Source organism: Pelophylax lessonae, assembly GCF_965119305.1.
Source record: "Pelophylax lessonae genome assembly, chromosome: 4".
In the NCBI taxonomy this organism is placed as follows: domain Eukaryota; kingdom Metazoa; phylum Chordata; class Amphibia; order Anura; family Ranidae; genus Pelophylax; species Pelophylax lessonae.
In genome coordinates, this window is record NC_138771.1 from 343,700,461 (window position 1) to 343,724,865 (window position 24,405).

Below are 24,405 nucleotides of genomic sequence, written 5' to 3' on the forward strand. Positions count from 1 at the left end.
ATCTGGTGGTTCATAGGGATAAGGTGGTTCTTCTTCCAAATCCATCCTTCCTTCCTAAAGTGGTTTTCGTAAGACGGACTCACTTTTTGTGATCATGGATAGCCCTTGAAGGGGGTTGCCTGTGTCTGCCGCGACCATATCTACATGGATCAGTCAGACGGTGGTACAGGCTTATTCTATTAAGGGTCGGAATCCTCCGTTCCCTGTTAGGGCGCACTTCACTCGAGTGCTCAGTACTTCCTGGGCCTTTCGCCATCAGGCGTCAGTGGTCCAGGTATGTAAAGCAGCCACCTGGTCGTCGGTACATACCTTTACAAAATTTTATAAAATTGATGTGATGGCATCGGCGGATGCCTCATTTGGCCGCAAGGTTTTGCAGGCCGCAATTTGAGGAGACCGGTGGTCTACCTCGAGGGTTTTTTTCTGTTTGAAAATTTTTTTTTTGTTGAGTCTCATCATTAAGGATGAGCATTGTAAACTTCTAGTTGGCACCGGTTGGGCCTTCTAGATTTGGATTTGATTTCCATTTTCCCACCCCTCATTTGTGATACTGCTCTGGGACTTCCCGAAGGTGCTGTATCACCGAGGACTACGTCTGTCAATGAGCGATGGAGAAAAATTGATTTTTGTAAAATCTTACCGTAAAATCCTTTTCTCTTAGCTCATTGACAGACGTAGTACCCGCCCCTCTGTTTTTGAGTTGGGTTGGGTTAAATTCTCCAAGCACTGCTTTTGTGACAGAACTGATTTGCTGTGGCGGAGAGAGAGAGGATATACCCTCGGGGACTGCCCCTGGGGTGTGGCCAGAGCATTTTTCATTTCCTGTCTAGTCCTACTCCTGTGGAGGCAACATAACCCGAAGGTGCTGTATCACCGAGGACTACGTCTGTCAATGAGCTAAGAGAAAAGGATTTTACGGTAAGATTTTACAAAAATCCATTTTTTGCTGGCCTTTTCTAAGCCCTGTACCAACAACATGGTGAAATGTGCCAAAATAATTGGGTCTCCCAGAGTACTTAGGTTGTGGGGGTTGGAACTGCTTTCAGAGGATCTCTGGGGTAGCACGGAGATTGCGCTGGCTGGTAATTCCCCCCCCCCCCCCCCATGGCTCTAACTAAGGAAGAGCTTGTAGATTGTAGGGGGTTTCTGCCCTGGAATTCACCCTCACAATAAGCTGACAATGTGGCAAGGAGGGAAGAGTGCGCACCCATATCAGTTGCAGGGTCTCCAGTATGTGGGACATCTGGCCCGCCTGCAAGTGCTGAAGGAAGGGAGCTGCAGCTGCCATGTTGTCTTCAGCTGTGACTGGTGTTCAATCCTCTGGGGGCCTAGGGCAAGGTTGTGTCCCCTTCCCCTTGGCCATAAGGTTGTTGCTGGGGGTTGTCGGTGGTCGAGGCGGCTGATGTCAGGCTGCTAGGTCTCCATGAGTTATTTTGTAATTAATTGGCTAGTTCATGACATAGCTGTGAGGCTTGGCATCCACCATCCACAACTGCATGCATGTGCCCTCGATACCAGACATTTCATGGTGAGAGTTGAGGTGGCTAAACAAGCGCATCCCATTTTGTGTAACTGACCAAACATGGTTATGTTGTAAAATGAATATGTGGCCAAGACATTCAAATGTCTACAATCTGAGTTTTAAAACATAGTAGTCCCTGGTTCCCAGCAGTGACCCAGGAGAGTTTAGGCTTGTTTCTACTTGGGGTCGGAGGCAGGAAAACATGAAAAGGCACCCGGATGGGAATGTACACATGCAAAAATGATCCAGTCTGTCACTTTCCACCACTGATTACTTTTCAGAGGAGCAGCAAGGGCTGCTGGTGCTGTAAACTTTGCCTTCCAACCTTCTAATCTCTAATTCAATCACAGAGCAGCAGCTGTGGGAGAGGAATCAAAGATAGCTGAGCTGCTGAGAGAGGGATTTCAGTGCTTCAGGTTTTAAATTTAATGATGAGTTGATCTACATTGTCCATCTGCAGCCAGAGAGGTGATTGAGGGCCTTTTTTAAACCTAATTGAGTTACTGGTATGAATGTTCATGTGCCAGTGGCCTCGCTGTGCAGTATGGAGAAAGAAGTGGTGGGTCCTTAGCATTTCCATGGTCTACTTTGGTTATTCTTTATAGTTGATTAGTGTTTTAGGTTGACAGTGCTGTACTTGCTGTCTGAAAAATTGTAGATCCTATTTTGCTTAGTACTTTTCTCTTAGGCTTTCTTGCAAGCTGGGGATTACTTTTTGGTTATGTCCTAGTGGTTACTTTTTAGTGATAAAATCTGAAGATCTGTCTTAATTTAGCACCATTGAAACCAACTACTATAATTGGATAGGCATTTATGCAATTGCAATTTCAATGTCAGGAACTTAAAGTGATGTTGACAAAAACATAAAAATAAAACAGCCTCTTCAAAAAATAACTTGCCTCTCCCGCTGCACAATAATGTCTGCAGTAACCAGGAGAAATTAGTAAGGAGAGATCACAGCCAACACCTCTGGGTGTGTTGGCTTCCTAGTTGCCCACTCCTCTGTAGGGGTCAGAGAAACCAGTGAACGCAGACCAATAGATCGATATAACTGGAAGCACCGGTGTGAGTTTTTGAAGATTCTTTAAATGGTGATTTTCCCTTATTGTTGCTTGGATCAAAAAAGCAGGTAGTAGTAGGATATGCAAGTTTGTTTACATTCTAGCTAGAAAGGGTCTTGAAAGAAAAGCTATACTGAGAGAGAGAATGGATACTGCCATTACTGACCTCCTTCTGAAAATGTTGCTTATACCCTGCTGTTTGTGTCCATTGTCACCAGGACCAGAACAAGAAAGAAATATCTTACAGTGGAGACTGTTGTCAATTTTGTCTTTTTCCCTGCTGTGTCTTCAGGAAGTATAGGTGAATCTCTGCAATGGGGAAAAAGACAGCACAAAAAAATTCTATTTCCCAATATATCCAAAACAAAAAAGTTTTGACTTTTGATATACTTTTAATCATTTCAACTATGTATTTAGCTTGATTGTAATGTTAGAAGTGGTAAGTAGGCAGTTTTTGCTTGTACTGTATTGCCTCATGCACACTGGGCGTTTTTACAGCAACTGTTTTTGGCATCAGACGTTTTTTTTTTTCTGTAGCCAGTAAACTCCGCAGCATGTTATCCTGTGTGTCCATGCACACGTACGCTGTTATCAGCAGTTTTTGGCAGGGGCGTTTTTTGGCTCGAAAAAAACCCCAAAACTAGTAGGTTGTGAGAGGCGTTTTTGAGCTGGAAAAAAGCTCCAACTCTGCTAAAAGCTCAAAAATGGCAAAAAAAACACCGCTGAAAAGCAGCTATTCAGCGTTTATCAACGTTTTTGAGACATAAGCTTTTGTAGGAATATAGTTTTGCGAACAAAAAGCTAAAAAAAGCTGAAAAACGCTACTGCAAAAACAGCTCAAAAATTCCTTCTACAGCTTTCTACTGGCATTTGATAACGTCCAGTGTGCATGGGGCCGAATACTACATTTAGGCCCCATAGGATTGTCCGCAATTCTGCCCACACTTCCAAATCATATGGCAATCACTGCAAAACGCATAAAGTGCACATTTGGGTTCCATTATCCTTAAACGACACCCGGAAACGCAATGTGATTTGATCCTGGCAGGACAGGATTGCGCGGTTAACCGCGCCTTTTAAATCAAACTGAAAAATGTCATCCGAAAAGGAGCAGGGGTGACAAATGCACATAGGGCAGCCAATTCAAGTGAATGAGCTGGTCCTGTCCAATACATAGAATCGTCTGACAATCATGCTTTGAAAATCGTGTAGCTGGAGTTCTCATTCCCGCTACCAGGGCCGGTTTTAGACAAAGTGTGGCCCTGGGCAAACCTAAAAGTGGGGCCCCAAATTTTTTTATATTCTACCAAAAATATAGGTGCATTTAATCAATTTAGCCAAATAAAACATACAACTACATAAAAATATGCTTTAATTAAATAACATTAAATTAATTATTATAATCATAATCATTATAATCACATCAATTATAATATTCTATTATGTTTACTGCTCCTCACCCAGATCTATTATAAGTAGGCCTGGGTGAGGACCAGCAGAGCCATATAAAGAACATACACAGCTCTGCACATAGCGCTACTTATTTACACTAAATAGAAAGCCCCAGGGCAACAAATATAGAATAAAAACTCTAATACTATCACCATTGACGGATTACACTGTAAAAAAATTGCGTGACTTAACAAACAATCATTAGGTTGGTTCAAGAATGACCAGCGTGTCCCCATTCAATGCACAGTGACCAGCATGTCCCCCATCAATGCACAGTGACCAGCATGTCCCCCATCAATGCACAGTGACCAGCATGTCCCCCATCAATGCACAGTGACCAGCATGTCCCCCATCAATGCACAGTGACCAGCATGTCCCCCATCAATGCACAGTGACCAGCAAGTCCCCCATCAATGCACAGTGACCAGCATGTCCCCCATCAATGCAGTGACCTGACCAGCATGTCCCCATCAATGCAGTGACCAGCATGTCCCCCATCAATGCACAGTGACCAGCATGCCCCCCATCAATGCACAGTGACCAGCATGTCCCCCATCAATGCACAGTGTCCAGAATGCTCCCATTCAATGCACAGTGACCAGCATGTCCCCCACCAATGCACAATGACCAGCATGTCCCCCATCAATGCACAGTGACCAGCATGTCCCCCACCAATGCACAGTGTCCAGCATGTCCCCCATCAATGCACAGTGACCAGCATGTCCCCCATCAATGCACAGTGTCCAGAATGCTCCCATTCAATGCACAGTGACCAGCATGTCCCCCACCAATGCACAGTGACCAGCATGTCCCCCATCAATGCACAGTGACCAGCATGTCCCCCATCAATGCACAGTGACCAGCATGTCCCCCATCAATGCACAGTGACCAGCATGCCCCCCATCGATGCACAGTGTCCAGCATGCCCCCCATCGATGCACAGTGACCAGCATGTCCCTCATCAATGCACAGTGACCAGCATGTCCCCCACCAATGTACAGTGACCAGCATGTCCCCCACCAATGCACAGTGACCAGCATGTCCCTATTCGATGCACAGTGACCAGCATGTCCCCCATCAATGCACAGTGACCAGCATGTCCCCCATCAATGCACAGTGACCAGCATGTCCCCCATCAATGCACAGTGACCAGCATGTCCCCCATCAATGCACAGTGTCCAGCATGTCCCCCATGGATGCACAGTGTCCAGCATGTCCCCCATCAATGCACAGTGTCCAGCATGTCCCCCATCAATGCACAGTGACCTGACCAGCATGTTCCCATTCAATGCACAGTGACCAGCATAGCATGTCCCCCATCAATGCACAGTGACCTGACCAGCATAGCATGCCCCCCATCAATGCACAGTGACCTGACCAGCATGTCCCCCATCAATGCACAGTGACCTGACCAGCATGTCCCCCATCAATGCACAGTGACCTGACCAGCATGTCCCCCATCAATGCACAGTGACCTGACCAGCATGTCCCCATTCAATGCACAGTGACCTGACTAGCATGTCCCCATTCAATGCACAGTGACCTGACCAGCATGTTCCCATTCAATGCACAGTGACCAGCATAGCATGTCCCCCATCAATGCACAGTGACCTGACCAGCATAGCATGCCCCCCATCAATGCACAGTAACCTGACCAGCATGTCCCCCATCAATGCACAGTGACCTGACCAGCATGTCCCCATTCAATGCACAGTGACCTGACCAGCATGTCCCCATTCAATGCACAGTGACCTGACCAGCATGTCCCCATTCAATGCACAGTGACCTGACCAGCATGTCCCCATTCAATGCACAGTGACCTGACCAGCATGTCCCGACTCCCTGGCGACCATGCTGCTCGGGAGTCGACTTCTTCCTCCTCCATGGCGCCGCGACTCGGTCGGACCGGTGTCCTCCGACCGGACACTGGACTATTCTTCCTCCATGCGCGCTGCCCACTGCCTCTTCTCTGATGGCGGGTGGGAAGGTGACGTTGGGACGGGGGGGGGATAGGTAGTAGTGAATGATCAGGTCTGAAGGGGATCGCATATTGGGATGGGGGGGATCACAGTGTTGTGCTGAATTTGGGGGGAGATCATATATTGGTGGGGGGGGGGGCAGTGCTGAATCGTCAGCCCCGAGTGTCAGTGGTGAATTGTGTGTTGGGGAATGAGAGCAGTGGTGAATTTGGTGGGGGATCACATATTAGGGTGGGGGGTGTCAGTGGTGAATTGTGTGGTTTTGGGGGGGCTACACCACCATTGTATCATACCCCCCCGCACACAATTCACCGCTGATCTCCTCACCAAATTCACCACTACTGTGTCATTCCCTCCGAATGACAAAGCAGTGGTGAATTTGGTGAGGAGATCAGCGGTGAATTGTGTGCGGGGGGGTATGATACAATGGTGGTGATTGGTGAATTTGGTGGGGAGATCACATGTTGGGGTGGGGGGGGGGTGTCAGTGGTGAAATGTGTGGGGTATGACACAGCAGTGGTGAATTTGGTGAGATTACATATTGGTGGGGGTGTCAGTGGTGGTAAGGGGGGGGGGGGGGAATGACACAGCAGTGGTGAATTTTGTGGGGAAATCACATATTGGTAGGGGTTTTGTGCCACAGACCCCCTACCAATATGTGATTTCCCCACAAAATTCACCACCGCTGTGTCACCCCCCCCCCCTTACCACCACTGACACCCCCACCAATATGTAATCTCCCCACCAAAGTCAGCACCGCTGTGTCACGCCCCCATCCCCGACACCACACAATTCACAACAGAGTCTGAGTCTAAAAAAAGTAACAGTCTGAGTCACAGAGTCTAAAAAAAAAAGCAATTCCAGAGAGAGAGAGGTTGGAATTGCTTTGACAAAATTTGTTTCCCACCATATTAAGGGCTGCTTCCAAAGCCTGTAGCACACTGACACCCCCTCCCCCCTCCCCTTGCTACTGTGCTTCGGAATCGGAACTTACACAGATAAGCACAGTAGCAGGCAGCAGACTCTTAATCTCCATTCTCCTGCACGAACTTCACAGATAAGCACAGTAGCAGCAGAGGCAGAGCAGACTGTAAATCTCCACGTACCTGTCACAACCTGTGGGTGGCTGCCGGCTGGGCTGGCTGAGAGATGTCTTCCGCTCTCTTCTCTCTCTGTACTCTGGCTGCCCCCCGCGGCGGGAACGTGTGGCTCCGCCCCTCAGCTGAGCAAGAGTGTGTAGGCACCTCCAGGGACAGACTGCTGTGGGGCCCCCCCCTCAACCACGGGGCCTCGGGCAGTGCCCGACTGCCCGAATGATCAGTCCGCCCCTCGCCCGCCGGCACATAGTGTCACGCTGCCTCCGCTCCGCTGACAGGGGGCGGCTGGGGGCCCCTGGAGACTCGGGGCCCTGGGCAGTTGCCCGGTTTGCCCCCCCCTAACGCCGGCCCTGCCCGCTACACAATATATGAAGGGAGGCTTTACAATTTAAAACTGCATAGATCTGCAATAGTCATGTTTTGTGATTTTAAAGTGGTTAGAGTGAAGAAGAGTTGGGCTAGGTTTTTTTCCCGTTTTTAACCAGTGGGCTGAATGAGGAAACAAAAAAACGCTGTTATATTGTATTCTGACAGAATGCACAGATCAGCCCATGAAGCCATTGTCATCTGGTTCCTGCTGAACTGGCTGAAGTTCGGTCATGTATTCCAGGGGTGTCAAACTACTCTTCATGCCAGTTGTATTTGTAAGACTAGATGTCCACTGCAAACCCCCCCTTTACATAAGATGTCGAGAGCCCCCACCATCCGAAGTCGAGTCCCCCCACTTCTCCTGTACACCCCCCTTACCTTGTGCTGCTGCCAGGAAAAATCTGGGGGCAGAGCTGGGAGGCAGTGCAGGGTCTGGAGGACCACCAGAGGAAGGCTGGAGTCAGCTGCCGGGGTCTGCTGAATACTGAGAACAGGGGAGGTGGAGATGAGGGGGTGCTGCAGCTGCACGGAGAGGAACAGGATCTGTAGGTAGTTCTGACCTATCGTCCTCCCTACTGCTGAGACTGGGTGGCAGCGAAAAGCTTCTCTGCAGCTACATGGAGAAGCACAGGATCTGGTGTAGGAGTTTTTGTCCTCCGTGCTGCTGACTGCTGGGACAAAGTGGGAACAGAGACGAGGGGGGTGCCGCAGCTGCAGGAGAGATAAAAGGGCCACCAGAAATAGTCTGGTGGGCCAGGAGTTTGATACGTGGTAAATACTGAGCTTTAGAAACTGTCAAACTTTTATTGATTCATGTGGGAAGATTTTAACTTGTTTCTGTCTGTTATAGTAGTTACCAAGAAAAAAAATGTGGGGGCATTTCTCTCTTTAATGCAGTAATAAATACAGAAAGGACAGATATTCTAACCCTTTTCCTTTAACCAACATCATCTTTTTAGTTACAGCCAGCAGCTTAGTGTGACTTTCCGAAAAACATACTGTAGTGCTGATTGAGCATTCATACTGAAAGTGCCGCCTTGTCCTCTTGTTTCAGGTCCATGATTACCTCCGCAGCAAACTATGTTCACTCTATGAGAACGACTGCATCTTTGACAAATTTGAATGTGTATGGAATGGTTCAGACAGGTAAGTTCTTTATTTACAGCATTTCATAGTGCTTAAAAGTCAATTCAATTTTATCAGTCAAATCGAGTGAATGAGGTCTCTCGGGACGCATCAAGAATGTTCATGGATTAAAATGTGTGAATGTCTTTTTTTTTATTACAGTTTTCTGTATAAAAAAAAACTTTAAAATCACTCTAATAAGGGTGGCATACTTTTTTTTTTTTTTTGGATGATTCTACCTCTAGGCTAAGACCTATGGGAAAGAAAATCATGGTACAAGTTTCAAGTTTGTTGTGTAAATTCCAAGTTGAACTATATATATATATATATATATATATATATATATATATATATATATATATATATATATATATATATATATATATATATTGCAGTTTTATTCAGCAAACCTTATTGGTCTTTACCTGCCCCTGTTCCAAAGTGATATTACCCTCAGTTTTCTAAGTACTTTTAGAAGCTGATGTAATAACTTTTCTTTTAATCCTTGCCTGTGTTCCAGTTTAAGCAGGCTCCATTACCGGTGCCTCAGGTTTCCTGTTTTAGGGTGACCCCTTTCTCTTGTAGCATCCAATCGAGCCAGCCTTGTATGCAAGGGCAAGAGTTTGTCTCTACACTGTGTGCATCATAAAGAACTCACAGCCCTGTAGCCCAGGCTGGCAAGGCACTTCCCTGTTCCTCCCTCCTCCACCCTCTTTCCTTCCGTTCTCCATCTAACAGACTTGTTGGAGACTGCACTGTCAGCTGTCTATCTCTTTCCCATTAAGACCAGCAGTTCAGGAAAGCCGCACTAAGAGAGTAGGAGCCATTAAAAGTTGTAAACAGCAAGTGTTGGGTTAGAAATGTTCACAAATGATTTACTGTGGAATGTTTTATTGTGTTGGCTGTGTTATACACATACAGCCTATTGCTACTTTAATGTAGGTCTTGGCAGAATTTCCTATATTGGGAGTACCTGCTTTTATTTTATGCACCTTGTCTCAGTGTTGTAATAAAAAAGCAAGCCTTTACTTGTACAAGAGTCTTACCAAGGATGCTTTGTGCAGACTTTGTGAAAAAAAAACATTAGCCAATCATGTGAGCAGGATATGTGCATTCTGGGGCATTCAATAGAATATTGTTGCCATGGTTGCAAAAAAATAAAAATGTAAGTTTTTTTTTTTTTTTTGGCAGCTTTTGAAAATCATAAGAAACTACAAATTGAAATACAAAGCTGATTTTTAAGAAATGTAAATTAGAAAATGGTTTGCACAGCAGTTATATGTTAAATTTTCTTTCAAAGAAAGAAAATCTTTGTACATTTCAGACATCCGCTGAGAGTTTGGGACTTAACAGTTGTCACTCTGCAATTCTTTTCTATCTGCCCTACCAATGTTCACCTCCAACATTAAGGCTAGGTGATTTTCATGCTCTCATTGAGGTCTATGGGGCCAAAAATGCTCTGTCACACCTGTACCTTTTTTCAAAGTCTCGCAAAAGTGCTTTGTGTAAGTGTGAACAGACCTCATAGACGATAATGTGACCATTTGTTGTGCAGTGCTACGTGATGGCCGAAATACAACAAAAACACTGAGCTTTTTAAGTGGAAAGATTTTTCTTGGGAAAGGCAAGGCAGAGTGAGCATTGGGGTGATTTTGTGATGTAATATCCCATTAGCTAGAAATATATTGGGGGGTTTGGGTATAATGACAAATTAAGTCCTAGTTAAAGTGAAAAATGGTGAAGCAGTAGTAATCATTTTATTTTTGCTCTTTGCCATCAAGTGAAGAAAATTTAGAGGCGTCAGCAAAGCCCTGTATTGGAAATATTTTAGTTTTTTATCTGCTCTTGGTTTTGGAAATGTTTGCACTTTTCTAAAAATACACAATTTTTCTACCTTCCCGTATAGAGCAATATCCAATTGCACATTACAGATTTATGATATTCACACCTCTGTGTTTCTTGGTGCACTTTTGCACAGTGGGTGCATTTTAGAGGCGTTTTTCTTGCATCAGCATTCACACCTATATGGTGTATTTGCTAGAATAAAGGTCCAAAATATTAACTTTTTTTTTTTAATTGTTTTGCATTCATTTGCAGAAGCGTGCATATAGCCTGAATGAGGTGTTCAGAAAAACAACTTCCAGGCTTTGACTGAATGACATTTTCTAAATATTCTCTCTCTTTTTGAAAAGAACTAGACATTTTTGCACAAAGGCATACAAGAAGGCTAATGGAATCAGTCTCCATGTAATCATAAATTTGCTAAACATTCCCACAAATAGGGCTGTTTCACACACAAGCGTGTGTGTGTGTTTACTGCCCTTTAAAAAAATAATGCGGTGGATTGCTTTTTAGAGGGTCGGTAGAGTAGCTGCTGCCAGGCTTTTCTGAATGTTCCTAAACCCCAAGTAGGATTTTGTATTAACCCAGCGGCACGGGCAGGCTGGATCACATGTATGTACATGATCCAGCCTCTTCGGGTTAGGGGCACACAGCATGCCGCTTCCACGAACACTGTGTCCACCGAACACATCGGATTGTGGATCCTTCTAATACCCGGCCGCTTTCTGAGATTCCTATAGGGATGAGTTGATTGGCCCAGCATTTTCGTCCAACTGCAGAAATACAATTTAGTTGAGTAGTCAGGGGGTGTTAAAACTGCAGCTCAACTACTTGTTTTTACCTCTCTGGCTGCCCATGTAAAAGTTCCCTTACATTTCCCTTACATTTCCCAGAACTGTTCTCCCTTTAGGTCAGGGGGTGTTAAACCCAATTCAGTCGCGGACCGCATCAGCATTATGGTTGCCCTCAAAGGGCCAGTTATATCTGTAGGATTAGATGTCCAGAGCACCCCACGCCCCCTTACACCCTTACATGGGATGTCAAGAGCCCCCCCATCATAAGTCAAGAGTCACCCACCCTTCCTTACATCACAATGCACCCCCTTACCTTGTGCTACTGCCAGGAAGAAGATGCGGGTGGATCTTTGAAGAAGAAAGTGCAAGGTCTGGAGGAGGTCCAGAGGAGGGCTGGAGTCAGTATACAGAGTCTGCTGAATGCTGAGACCAGGGGAGGCAGAGACGAGGTGGTGTTGTGGCTACACAGAGAGGGGCAGGATCTGTAGGAGGAGTTCTGCCCTCCTCTCTGCTGCAGACTACTAAGACGATGTGGGGGCAGAGACAAGGGGTGTGCCGCAGGAGAGGTGCGAGGGCCACATGAACAGGCCCGGGGGGGGGGGGGCGCATTCGGCCCGCGGGCCTTGTGTTTGACACCTGTGCTTTAGGTCATGTTTTCCAGGTCTTTTCACTGAATCTTATGAGCCTACGGGAGTGTTTCTAACTGCATGGGGGATGGTCTTTTGAAATGATCATAGAGACCTGTAATCCTATGTAGAAGGCGCTCTGTGATCATTCCAGAGAGAACAAGCATCAGCTGTGTTTACAACAGCTACCAGTCCTTTCTCAGCGGGGAGCGACCGCGGGTGGCCGGCGGCAATCGGAGCCGCCTGACCCGTGCATCAGCTTTCCCGCCGCCAAGTGGGGGCGGGAGCACGCGACCGACATAGTACTATGTCGGTTCACACAGGAGGGCTGCCTGCCACAGTAAAACTGCTACTGGCGGTCCTTAAGTAGTTAATCACTTCCACACTGGGCCTATTCTTGCACTCTAAATCCTACCAAAATGTGATGCGCCAGAAATATAATAAAAAAGTGATGACTTTAAATACAATAAATCATATCCAGTTCATAAGGCACATAGCAATGTGTGTGCTTCCAATAAAGTGATATGAAGAGTGTCCCCGTATCCAATTGAAGAAAATCCAGTGATGAAAACAAGTTGTAAACACCAATTAGTGAATCCCTCCACCAGGTGAATTAGCCTCTCACCTTCCTAAAGGACCCAAACGGGCCAGCAATCACATGTATCATGGATCAGACTTCCAGGAAAGAGCCACACTGTATTGCACCTCGAGGGATCCCGGGACATATAAAAAACAGATGAAGAAATCTAGTGCTCTCTGCTTACTAATAAGGGTGTGCTTTATTAGAGAAAGGCAGATCAACTCACATTTGTTGGGCACTCAGCCGTGCCTGCTGTATAAGCGATGTCAGCGATCTGTTACCAGAGAGAGACTCTGCGTCGGCCACGCACGCTCCGTCCCCCTATACGCGTTACGTCGAGCGTAATGCTCCTTTGACTTCCTCTGTATTCTATTCTTGCACTCCCCTCCTACATGTAAAAATCATCATTATTTTTGCTAGAAAAATACTCAGAACCCCCAAACATTATGTATGTGAAAGACGATGTTAGGCTAAGTAAATATATGCCTAATATGTCATGCTTTAAAATTGCGCACACTGGAATGGAGTCAAACTTCAGTACTTAAGAATCTCCATGGGCGACACTTTAAAAGTTTTAATGGGTTACCAGTTTCGAGTTAGAGGAGGTCTTGGGCTAAAATTGTTGCTCCCACTCTAACGTTTGTGGCGATACCTTACGTGTGGTTTGAACGCTGTTTACATATGTGGGCGCAATGTACCTATGTGTTCGCTTCTGCATGCAAACACGGGGACGAAGGTGCTTTACATTTTTTTACATTTTTATTCCAACTACAAGGAATGTAAACATCCCTTGTAATATGGCATGATAGGTCATCTTTATGGAGAGATGTGGGGTCTACAAGACCTCACATCTCTCCTCTAGGCAGGAAAGACTAAGATAAAAAAAAACAATCTCAGCCTTTCCAACCGAGTCCACGGCAGTATTTACAGCTGCCAGGCCGGACATGACATCATAATGTCGCAACTGGGCCCCGAAGAGTCAGAGACTGCCGAGGACCATCTGGTCCTCGATTATGCTCTATGGAGAACTTCCCCCGCCGGCGGATTCCTTCTCCGGCTCGCCGATCTCACGGGTGAGCCAGTAGGAGCACCCACCACCTGTAAGATGGATCAAGCGGCTGAACTGCCACTAAGGATTGTTCTTACGATGAAGTTAATCGCCGGCTGCAAAAGATGATCTCTGCCTGCAGCTGCAGGCATCATTCAGATATCTTCGCTCAAAGTCCAGGATGTCATATGACATCCTTGGACTGGAAGTGGTTACATTTTACAAGAGTGGGGAAGGGATGGATCCTTTGTCAGTTTTTTAATTTGCAGTCTTTGCTGCGTTCTTCTAGGAAAGTTCCCTCACTTCTCTTGGACATGAGCTCCAACAAAACGGAAGTAATCGGAAAAGTTAGAACTACTGTCAGGTTATTACTGTCTGGTGATGAACACTCACTTTGTTCATGTCTTACTGAAATAAGAGGAAAGGTGAAATCTCTCGAACGGGTTCACAGGCAGCAATACAAATGTTGTACAGAACTGAAAAAAATAGCTGGAGTTGTGCTTTATCCCTGAATATTTTCCTCTCTTGTGTTGATCAATGGCTACTAATTTTTTTTTTAATGTATTTACAGATTTAATTTTCTCTTTTCAGCGTAATCATGACTGGCTCGTACAACAATTTCTTCAGAATGTTTGATCGCAACACCAAACGTGATGTCACACTGGAGGCCTCTCGAGAGAACAGCAAGCCTAGAGCAATTCTCAAGCCACGCAAAGTTTGTGTAGGAGGCAAACGCAGAAAAGACGAAATCAGCGTGGATAGCCTGGACTTTAGCAAAAAAATTCTCCACACTGCTTGGCACCCCTCAGAAAACATCATAGCCGTGGCAGCCACAAATAATCTGTATATATTTCAGGACAAGGTTAACTAGAATGCTATTACAAAAATACTAGGTACCATGTGTTCTAAGGCTTTTTAATATATTTTTCTTCTCCCATTTTCTAATATTTTATTTTTGTGTTTTTTTTTCATTCACCATGGTTTTTCATTTGCCGACATATAGGTGAAACAGTCATCCTAAACCCCCTTTACACCATTTCAAACTGCTGACAATTCTCCAGTTTTTGTTTTTTTGCTTTTTTTCTTTTTTTTTCTTTTTCTTTTCTTTTTTTCTCCTCCTTTTGCATTGGCAGCCTTCCTGTGGCATGGTTCTAAAACATGCTCTGTAGGGGTATGTTATTGACCTCTCATGCAGCATGAAGGATTTAAGCAAGAAACTTTGGAGAACGCAAACGTTGAGTATATATACTATTTCTTTTTAATTGGTAATTAAATTTTTAATAAAAGATGATCATTACAAGCTTGTGTTTCATCCTCTGTTTTTTTAAAAGAAGGTGTTTTGTTGCCAAGTGTTTACTGAACTGTACTTTATAAATGTCTTGTCACAGAATGTCTGAGAGTATACTCCATTGTACTGATTTATGAATGTCTTTTTACAATGGTTGGGATATACTCTGCTGTACTCCTATGAATGTGTATTGTTACCAAATGGTTGCAGTATACTCTGATATAGAGTATATTGGAATATACTCTCTATACTTGAATGTCTTGTCACAGTGGTTGGTGTACACACAGCAGTACTGATGTATGAATCTCTTGTCACAGGGTGATTAGGACATACTTAACTGTACTGAGATAGGAATGTGTCTTGCTACAGAGAAGTTGGGGTATATTTAGCTGTTCTGGTATTAGAATGTTTTATGTCAGATCGGTTGTGATATACTCCAATCTACAGAGTGGTTGGGGTATATTAATCTTATACCCAGTCTAAACAATAGGTAAAGCCACATTCCTCTTCGTCTGCATTCAATAAACTTTTTCTCTTGCGTTCATTGACGGACACGGCTCCTGATATTCTTAGTCATTGGGTTATACTGCCCCCTACAGGGGTAGGACACAAGGCAGAAAAACTGTCTGACTACGCCTATGGGCAGTCCCAGGCGATATACTTCCGTCTCTCTGCTATAGGTCTGCCTAGTCAGGAGTAAGGACCTAGTTCCTTGCTGGGATCTCTGGTCCTGGCAATTTTTTCTTTTTAGATAGAAATTTTTTCTCCTGTTTTTTTCCTGTGAGATCTACAATCAACTGCTGGACAGGGCGATGGGCTGAATAATCTAGATCCAGTGGTCACACCAGTCTGGCCAGTGAGGGCACGCAGACCTCAGTTCCTCAATAGGTCGGCCGCAACATAGCCCCACTAGACTTGGGCTGGCCTGCGAGTTAAACGTCTCGCGAGGTTCGGATACGACCGAGTCTAAACCTGATTCACAGCATTCCTCCTGGCTGACAGCCCCCCGATTTTGATGGTGAGAGGGGTTCTTTCTGGAGTGGTGCCCACCTGGTTCCTGGTATGGTGAGTAGCTGTCCCCCCCTCTCCCCCTGGAGGGTTTCAGGTGGACGTAGGCCCTCCTTGGGACGGTCGGACCCCCAGTTTCCCCTCCTTCCCGTACCCCTTCATCTGTTCCCCCCCATCCAACCCCCCCTCCACTTATGCTGGGTCCGTGTGGGTGTTCTGTTCCACCTCCTGGGGTGGGAGCAGGATGCTATGCTGGCGGGGGCCTGTCTTTGAGTCCTAGGGATCCCTTCTGGATCCCTGGGAGCCTCGTGGGGCCCCCATTTTGTTGTAGCTTGTGTGCTCAATGTACAGCAGCCATGTTTGTGTAGTCCAGTTGGGTTGATGCCGCTACAGGTGAGAGATAAGTATCCAATCTGTGCTGGGTGCACGTCTAGTCCGTGGACCATGGAAGTAGCAATTGTATAGGAAATGGTTTGACAGCACCCCAGTGTCAGCGGATAAAGTCTATATTTCTCCAAAACATGACAGCACAATGAACAGATGCCTCAAACAGCAGACGCATTTCACGAATCAGGTTCGCTTATTCATTGCTTGTGTAGTCCGGTGGCCATTTTGCGGTGGTTTGTCTTTGAAAATAGTGGTGGCCATGACTGTGAAGCCCCGTGGGCAGCGATTTTGGCGGTGGGAACCCCTCCTCATCCCCTCGTGCTGACTCCTGGATCTTTTCCCTTCATGTGGAGTGCAGATTATCCTTGTGGCTGCGGGTGCCTGTTTCTGCTGGGTAGTGAGTCTGTTGGGGTCCTCTCACTCTCTGCTGCTAATCGCATTGTGCTTTTTGCCTGGCGACTGGGTGGTGCTGCCAGCATGGTAGGGGTTGTCCCTTTGCAGTGTTTTACACTTTTTCGGGGGTCCCCTTGGTGACTCATGGAGTCTTTGGAGCACATCTCCCCACCTGATCTCCTCTCTGAGGCTGCGGGCCCCTTTCGGGTTCCAACCATCCATCGATGCACGGATGGCGGTTCTGGAGTCCTTTGTTCTGGATGGAGGTGGTTTTCTGGCAACAGGCTAGCAAAAAGTGCCCCCCGCCTTCACCCGCCTTCACCCGCCTTCACCTGCCTTCTCCTGCCTTCTCCTGCCTTCTCCTGCCTTCCCCTGCCTCATCTGTCTCATCAGATCCTGAATCTGATTCGACCGCCGCAGACATTGGTCTCCCTGCTGGGTCTGCGACCACGCGGCCAGAATCCTCAGATAGTGAGGATGATTTCGCCGGATCTTCCTCCACATCTGCAGCCGCGCCGAAAAGGGGCTGGTGGAAGCACTGATTGTATCTGTGCGTGAGACCTTAAAAATGGAGGACGCAGCTGCAACAGAGGCACAGGTTCCCTTTGGCACTCACAAGCCACCCAGAGTGGCAAAGGTTTTTCCTTTCCCTGCCTATTTTGACAGAATTGTCGCTAAAGAGTGGGGGCGACCAAAGTGTCCCTTTGGAGTCCCTAAGCGATTTGCTAGGCGATACCCCCATGTGGAGTCCCTTCTTAAGAAGTGGACTGTTCCATTAGTGGTGGACCCTCCGGTTTCCAGACTGAACAAGGCAACCATGATTCCGGTTCAAGAGTCTCTGGCCTTTTAAGGATCCAGCTGACATGAAAGCGGAGGCTGTGGCCCGCAATATGTACACTCTAGCTGATTTGGCACTGAGGCCGGTATTCACTATTGCACTGGTATCGCAAACATTGAGTGAGCTAAGCTTTTACGCCGTGACCTGGAGGGGAAACAGCTACCCCCTGTCTTTGCTGAGCTGGCGGACTAGCTGCTCCAGGGGCTGCAGTTTATCTGTGATTCCTCTTTGGATGCAGCTGCACTAGTGGCTTGGCTCTCTATTTCGGCAGTGGTCCTTCAGAGAGTCTTTTGGCTCAAATGCTGGTCTGCGGACCAGACTTTAAAAAAGTCCTTGACTGATCTTCCCTTTCAAGGAGATCGCCTGTTTGGAGCTACCCTGAATGACCTTATTAAAGGTCTCACAGGAGGAAAGAGTACCTCTCTTTCGCAGGCTGCTAAGGGCAAGGACCCTCATTGTAGACGTGGACCCTCCTCCGCTCATAAGACATTTTATCATCCCTCAGAGTGGACGGACAAGGGCTCTAAGCCTTTTAGGGCCTCCTCTGGAGGATCCAAACTAACCTGGTCTGGCAAGCAAAGAGCAGGCTTCTCCAGACCCGCGGACAAGGCTTTTTTAGCATGAAGGTGCGCCCTCACCCAAATCAGGGGTGGGGGAGGACGTGTTTTCAGGTTTCCGGACCCATGGACTTTCCTGATACAAGACAAGTGGGTCCTACCTTCACATTCCAATATGTGCCGGTCACCAGAGCTTCCTCGGTTTTGCCGTGGGAGAGGAGCATTATCAGTTTGTGGCTTGCCCTTTGGTCTTGCCTCTGCTCCTCGGGTCTTCACAAAAGTGTTAGCTCCAGTGCTAGCGTTGTTACGCCAATGGGGGATCGTGGCACTGGGCTACTTGGAGGACCTTCTTCTGCTAGTGCTCTGGTGGGAAAACCTGGAAATCCGCATACGAACTTTGAGGGAGTTCGGCTGGAATCCAAATTTTTAGAAGTCTGCTCTGGTTCCGTCCACCAAGCTGCACTATCTGGGTCTGACTCTGGACAAGCTACAGAAATTGCAGGCTGCAATTCGTCTCCTGCTGTCCAGCAGATGGTCATCCCTCCAGATTTGTATGCGGGTGCTGGGCCTGATGGTGTCTACCTTTTTGAGGTGGTTCCCTTTTGCACAGTTCCATACAAGGTCCCTGCAAAGGGAGATTCTGGCCCAAGGGGACAAGACCCTGCTGTGTCTGGACAATCAGATCTGGCTAAACTGGGGATCAAAGGAGTCCCTGATATGGTGGCTTCATTCTCCGGTGCTTTGGCTGGGCAAATCCTTTCTCCCCTTGTATTGGACAGTGGTCACCACGGATGCCAGCCTGTCTGGCTGGGGAGGCATCCTTGGCAAAAATTCTGCTCAGGGGCTCTTGAAGAGTCCAGACTACCGATCAATGTCTTGGAACTCCGAGCAATCAGACTGTGCCTGGACCATTGGACAGATCGTTTTCAGGGATGTCCAGTGCGCATTCAAATGTACAATGCCACGGCCGTGGCTTATGTCAATCACCAGGGGGGCACAAGAAGTGTCCTGGCGGCTCTGGAGGTACCCAGCATTCTAAGGTGGGCAGAACAGTTTGTTCCAGCGCTCTCCGCTGTACACATTCCTGGGGTGGAAAACTGGCAAACAGATTATCTCAGTCGGCAGGCGTTGGACCAAGGGGAGTGGTCCCTTCATCCAAGGGTCTTTCATCAGTTGTGTCACCGGTGGGGTATCCCGAGGTGAATCTGTTGGCGTCTCGGCTCAACAAAAAGGTGCAGAGGTTTGTGGCTCGGTCACGGAATCCTCTGGCGGATGCCACAGCCGCGCTGGTAGCTCCGTGGGGTCAGTATCGTCTGATTTACGCCTTCCCTCCTCTCAAGCTTCTGCCAAGACTTCTAGGCAGGATCGAGGCAGAAGGGATCCCGGTCAACTTAGTGGCTCTGGACTAGCCTCCCTGGGCTTGGTACGCTGATCTGGTGCAGTTGGTCGCTGTCGTTCCATGGAAGCTTCTTCTCAGGGAGGATCTGCTGTCCCAAGGACCAATCTTCCGTCCTGCTTTAAAGTCGCTGGCTTTGACAGCTTGGCTGTTGAACGCCAGGTGGCGATGGATAGAGGTTTGTCTGCGTCATTGATTCCAATGCTGTTAAAAGCTAGGAAATCTACTTCTAGGAAGAACTATCATCGTACATTGAAGTCGTGTATTGCGTGGTGTGAGTCTCTTGAGGTTCATCCTCGCTCTTTCTCGGTGGCTCGGATCTTAACCTGCCTTCAGCGGTGGGGGGTTGAGCAAAAACTGGCTTTGAGCACCATCAAGGGTCCGGTGTCAGCCTTAGTGGTCATCTTTCAATGGCCCTTGGTAACACACACTTCCTGGTGCATACTTTTGTTCAGGGAGTTAGGCACTTAGCCCCTCCAGTGCGGTCTCCGTTGCTGCCTTGGGACCTCAATTAGGTGCTCTGTCCTTCAGAAGCCTCCTTTTGAGAATCTTTGGGAGATTCCCCTGCTTATGCTGTCCCAGAAGTTACCTTCTTGGTGGCTATCACTTCTGCGCGCAGGGTGTCAAGATTGGCAGCGTTATTCTGTCATTCACCTTACATGGTGGTTCACAGAGATAAGATGGTTCTTGGTCCCTGTCCGTTGTTCCTTCCAAATGTTGTGTCTGATTTTCATTTGAATGAAGAAATTAAGACGTGTTGCCTTCCCTGTGCCTCAGGCCTAAATATCCAAAGGGAATTGCTTTGCATGCCTTGGATGTGGTCCGGGCAATTAGAGTGTACCTGGCAGCTACGGAGTCTTTTAGGAAGTCAGACTTACGATTTGTGCTTACGGATGGGCCTCGGAAAGGGTTGTCTGCTTCCTCTGCCACCATTTCAAGATGGATCTGACAGATGGTGATTCAGGCCTATTCCATCAAGGATCCGGTTCCTCCTTTCCTTGTCAAAGCGCGCACTACACGGGTGCTCAGTCCCTTCTGGGCCTTCCTTTATCAGGCGTTGGTGACGCAGGTTTGCAAGGCGGCCATCTGGTCATCGGTGCACACTTTAACAAAGTTCTATAAAGTGGATGTGTTGGCATCTGCGGATGCTTCCGCAAGGTTTTGCAGGCTGCTGTTTAGAGGACCTGTTCCTCTTTCAAGGTGTATTGTGTTTTTCAGGTGAGCGCCAGTTGTTTTGGTTGAGCTCCGGTTTACCTGGTTATAGCTAGCCTTGGGAATTTATTTTTCGCTGTTCCCACCCCTTATGTTTAACACTGTTTTGGAACGTCCTAACAGTTAATAATATCAGGAGCTTTGTCAGTCAATGAACGAAAGAGAAAATGGGATTTTTGATTTACCGTAAAATCCATTTCTCTGATGTTCATTGGCGGACACAGCACCCACCCCTCTGTAGAGTTGTATTCTTCTGACACTGGTTATAACAAAACTGATTACCTCTAGCAGAAATAGGGAGTATATCCCCTGGGACTGCCCATGGGGTAAGCCAGACCTTTTTTTTTCTGCCTAGTGTCCTACTCCTGTAGGGGGCAATATAACCCAATGGTTAAGAATATCAGGAGCTATGTCAGAGAAATAGATTTTACAATAAGTCAAAAATCCCATTTGTGCAAGTGGTAGTTAAGTCTGCCAGGTTCCTGTCCTATAGCAGAAAGCAATCTGGTGGGATTGTATTTGTCACTCGCCTAATAAAATTTATGAAACGCCCATAAAAAGGAAGCATGGCTTTTACCAATTATTGTATGTGCAGAAAACAGTTTGTGAACTCGAGTTCTCCCATGACCTGTGGTTGGAGGATGCAGCCAGATAGGGAATTGAGTTGTGGTGTGGATTTGAGAAAAGGTAAAAATGTGCCGCCTTAGAGTGGTTTGGGTATACTTCCCTATACTGGTATAAATATTAGAAATGCATTGATACCAGTTTTTTAAGACTGAGTACAAGTACCAATACTTTTTCTCAAGTACTTGCAAATACCAATTACCGAAGCCTATTTTTAGTGTCCGGTAACAGTTGCTTTAGACTAATGAAAAATAACCGGTTCACATATATATGCAAATAAATATGCGTTTTGAACCGCATCTGATTCCTATTACATGTGAACCAAGATCCTTTTCTATGGAGCTGGTTCACATATGTGCGGGCCTGCTGCAGTGTGATTTTAAAAAAAAAAAAAAAGTCTGGTACGATTTTCAACACAGTTCAGATGCGATTTCCAATGTCATACACTTTAACAATTTGAACTGAAATCACACCAGAACCACTGAACGAAACCACAGCAGACTCTTACAAATCACACTGCAAAGTGGCCGTACACGTACACTTTATTGACAAAAGTATTGGGGCACCTGCCTTTTACACGCACATGAACTTTAATGGCATCGCAGTCTTAGTCCGTGTTCAATATTGAGTTGGCCCACCCTTTGCAGCTATAACAGCTTCAACTCTTCAGGGAAGTCTGTCCACAAGGTTTAGGAGTGTCTATGGGAAAGTTTGACCATGCTTCCAGAAGTGCATTTGTGAGGTCAGGCACTGATGTTGGACGAGAAGGCCTGGCTCGCAGTTTCCACTCTAATTCATCCCAAAGGTGTTCTGTCGGTTGAGGTCAGGACTCTGTGCAGGCCAGTCAAGTTCATCCACCCCAAACTCGCTCATCCATGTCTTTTAAGGACCCTGCTTTGTGCACTCTGCTTTGTGCACTTGTGCGCAGTCATGTTTGAATAGGAAGGGGCCAACCCCAAACTGTTGGGAGGATGAAATTGTCCAAAATGTATTGGTATGCTGACGCTACACTGTAATCCCCCGCCTCCACCAAATGATTTGGACCAGGAGCTCCAATCCCAGTTGACGCCTTCTGAGGGGAACATGTCAGGTGGGCATAGCCGTGACATCAGCGCGCACAGACCACACTGCAGGTGGCCGCACCACCACGGTTATCTGTGCTTTTATTTCTACGATATTTGCAGAGTATTATAAGTGTATTACTTTTTAAAATAAATACAATGTTTTAGCGATATTGCACTATTAGTCCTCCTTTCGTCCCTATATCCATCCGTAATCCCAGAGCCGGAGATTTTTTGGGGCTTCATATGGGCATCAATGCAGGAATAGTATGGGATGCTATTAACTGACCCAGGGAGGAGGTGTAGACTGAGAATAGGAGAGGTCCAGGAACAGAACTTTGGGGGACCCTGACAGAGGAAGAGCAGAGGAAGCAGTATTGTAAGTACTGCTAAAGGTGTGGTTGAATAAGTGGGACGAGAAACCGTGAAGAGTACAGTCACGGGAGACCAAAGGCGTGGAGTTTTTTGAGGGGCTAGTCCTCTGTGTCCAAGGCAGCAGAGAGGTCCAGGAGCAGACATACAGAATGGTGTCCATTGGTTTGTGAGTTTTAGGAGAGCAGTTTGTGTGGAGTGGCGAATTCCAGACTTAAGTGGATCAAGAAGGTTATTCTCAGTGAATTGGTCACTCAGTTGGTTGTAGATTAGACTTTCAAGGCGTTTGGATAAAAAGGGGAGGAGGGGATGGGGAGTAGGTTGTTAAAATTGGTGGATTTCAATTAGGGCTTTTAAGTATGGGGGTGGCTAGTGCAAGTTTTAGAGAGTTGGGGAAGATGCCAGAGGACAGGGAGAGATTTAAAGCGGAGTTCCGGCCACAAAATCGACATAGTCGATTTTGGGCCATCCGCTTCCTATTTGTCACCTGAAAAAGAAATGGGTAGTTATGATTTTTTATTTTTTTTTTACTTACCTTGTAATTGCAGAAAAATATACTCACCTTTCTTCCACTTCCTCCCTCGACCGCGCGGCCCACGCCGTCACTTCCGCTTTGCAATGATTCCTGGGAGCTGAACGTCATCACTCCCAGGAATCAATGCGCCTGCACCGGCCCCGACGTCATTTCCGGTTCAGGCACGTCATACCTTGCTAAACAGCTTCTGGGCATGCCCAGAAGCTGTGCAGGGATGACGCTGCGGCCCCAGAAGTGACGGCGGGGCTGGCGCAGTGCATCATGGGGCCGAAGAGGACGCAGAAGAGGATCGCGCTGGCTTCCAGCTGCCCACACCTGAGATGGCAGCGCTGGAGAAGAAATTTTAAAAGTGAGTATTTCTTCTAAAAGGTAAGTGCAAACCGGGAAAGATCAGAGGCTAGCCATTGTGGAATGTACTAGCCCTGACTGTCCCGGGGTTATGTTCATTGAAATTTTTTTTTTGTGGCCGGAACTCCGCTTTAAGATGTGAGAGAGTGAAGGATAGAGTTAGAGGGTGACCGTAGCACTTGTGAGAGAACAGGGTCTGGGGGCAGATGGTTAGGTGAACATTAGAAAAAAGTGACATTAGAAACAAGTTTAGAAACCTGGTCTAGAGTGGTGGGGTTGAATGAAGGAAGTAATGATTGTACCTGTGGACATGGAGTGTTAAGTGTTATCTCCTCACTAATTTTATCAATCCTTTTTAAGTGATTGGCGATCTCCTGGTCAGTGAGTGAGTTAGTGGGTGGAGGGCAAAGAAGAGTTGATGTTTGAGAAGAGTTGATGGGGACGGCATTATAAGTTAGAGAGATGAAATAGGTCTTCTTGGCAGTGAGGAGGCAGGAATTGTATTTTTGGAGGGCAGGCTTATATTGATTGAAATCTTTCGGAGACTTATGGGCCATACACACTATAAGATTTTCTGAAGACTTTTTCCTTTAGATTTACCAAAACCATATAATATGAGGTCAAACCTAAACACTTTCAATTTGTATGCAATCTAGCAGGCCCTTGCACTTCATAGAAAAGGTAAATCTGAAGGAAAAAGTCTTCAGAAAATCTTATAGTGTGTATGGCCCTTTAGTCTTACGTCACAGGCACTTGAGCGTGGGTATGTTTTTTCAGACTTCTGATGTCATCCATTTTCCAAGGTTGTAGGAGTTGGGGCCTGATTTTGTGTGTAGGGAGGGGGGCCAGTGGGTCCAGGGAGGATAACAGTGAAGTGTTGTTGACAGAAGT

The 24,405-nt window shown here is 46.7% G+C and overlaps 1 protein-coding gene across 3 annotated transcripts in view; it reads left to right on the plus strand.

The window, feature by feature from the left end:
- PPP2R2B (protein phosphatase 2 regulatory subunit Bbeta) overlaps positions 1–14,795 on the plus strand; it is a 599,706-nt gene extending 584,911 nt beyond the window's left edge. For all 3 annotated transcript variants that reach the window (XM_082253120.1, XM_082253121.1, XM_082253122.1), the window contains 2 exons: positions 8,535–8,626; positions 14,087–14,795. In XM_082253120.1, the coding sequence (XP_082109246.1) occupies positions 8,535–8,626; positions 14,087–14,366 (372 nt within the window). In that variant the 3' untranslated portion in view covers positions 14,367–14,795. The remainder of the gene's footprint in view (positions 1–8,534; positions 8,627–14,086) is intronic.
- The last annotated feature ends 9,610 nt before the right edge of the window (positions 14,796–24,405 follow it).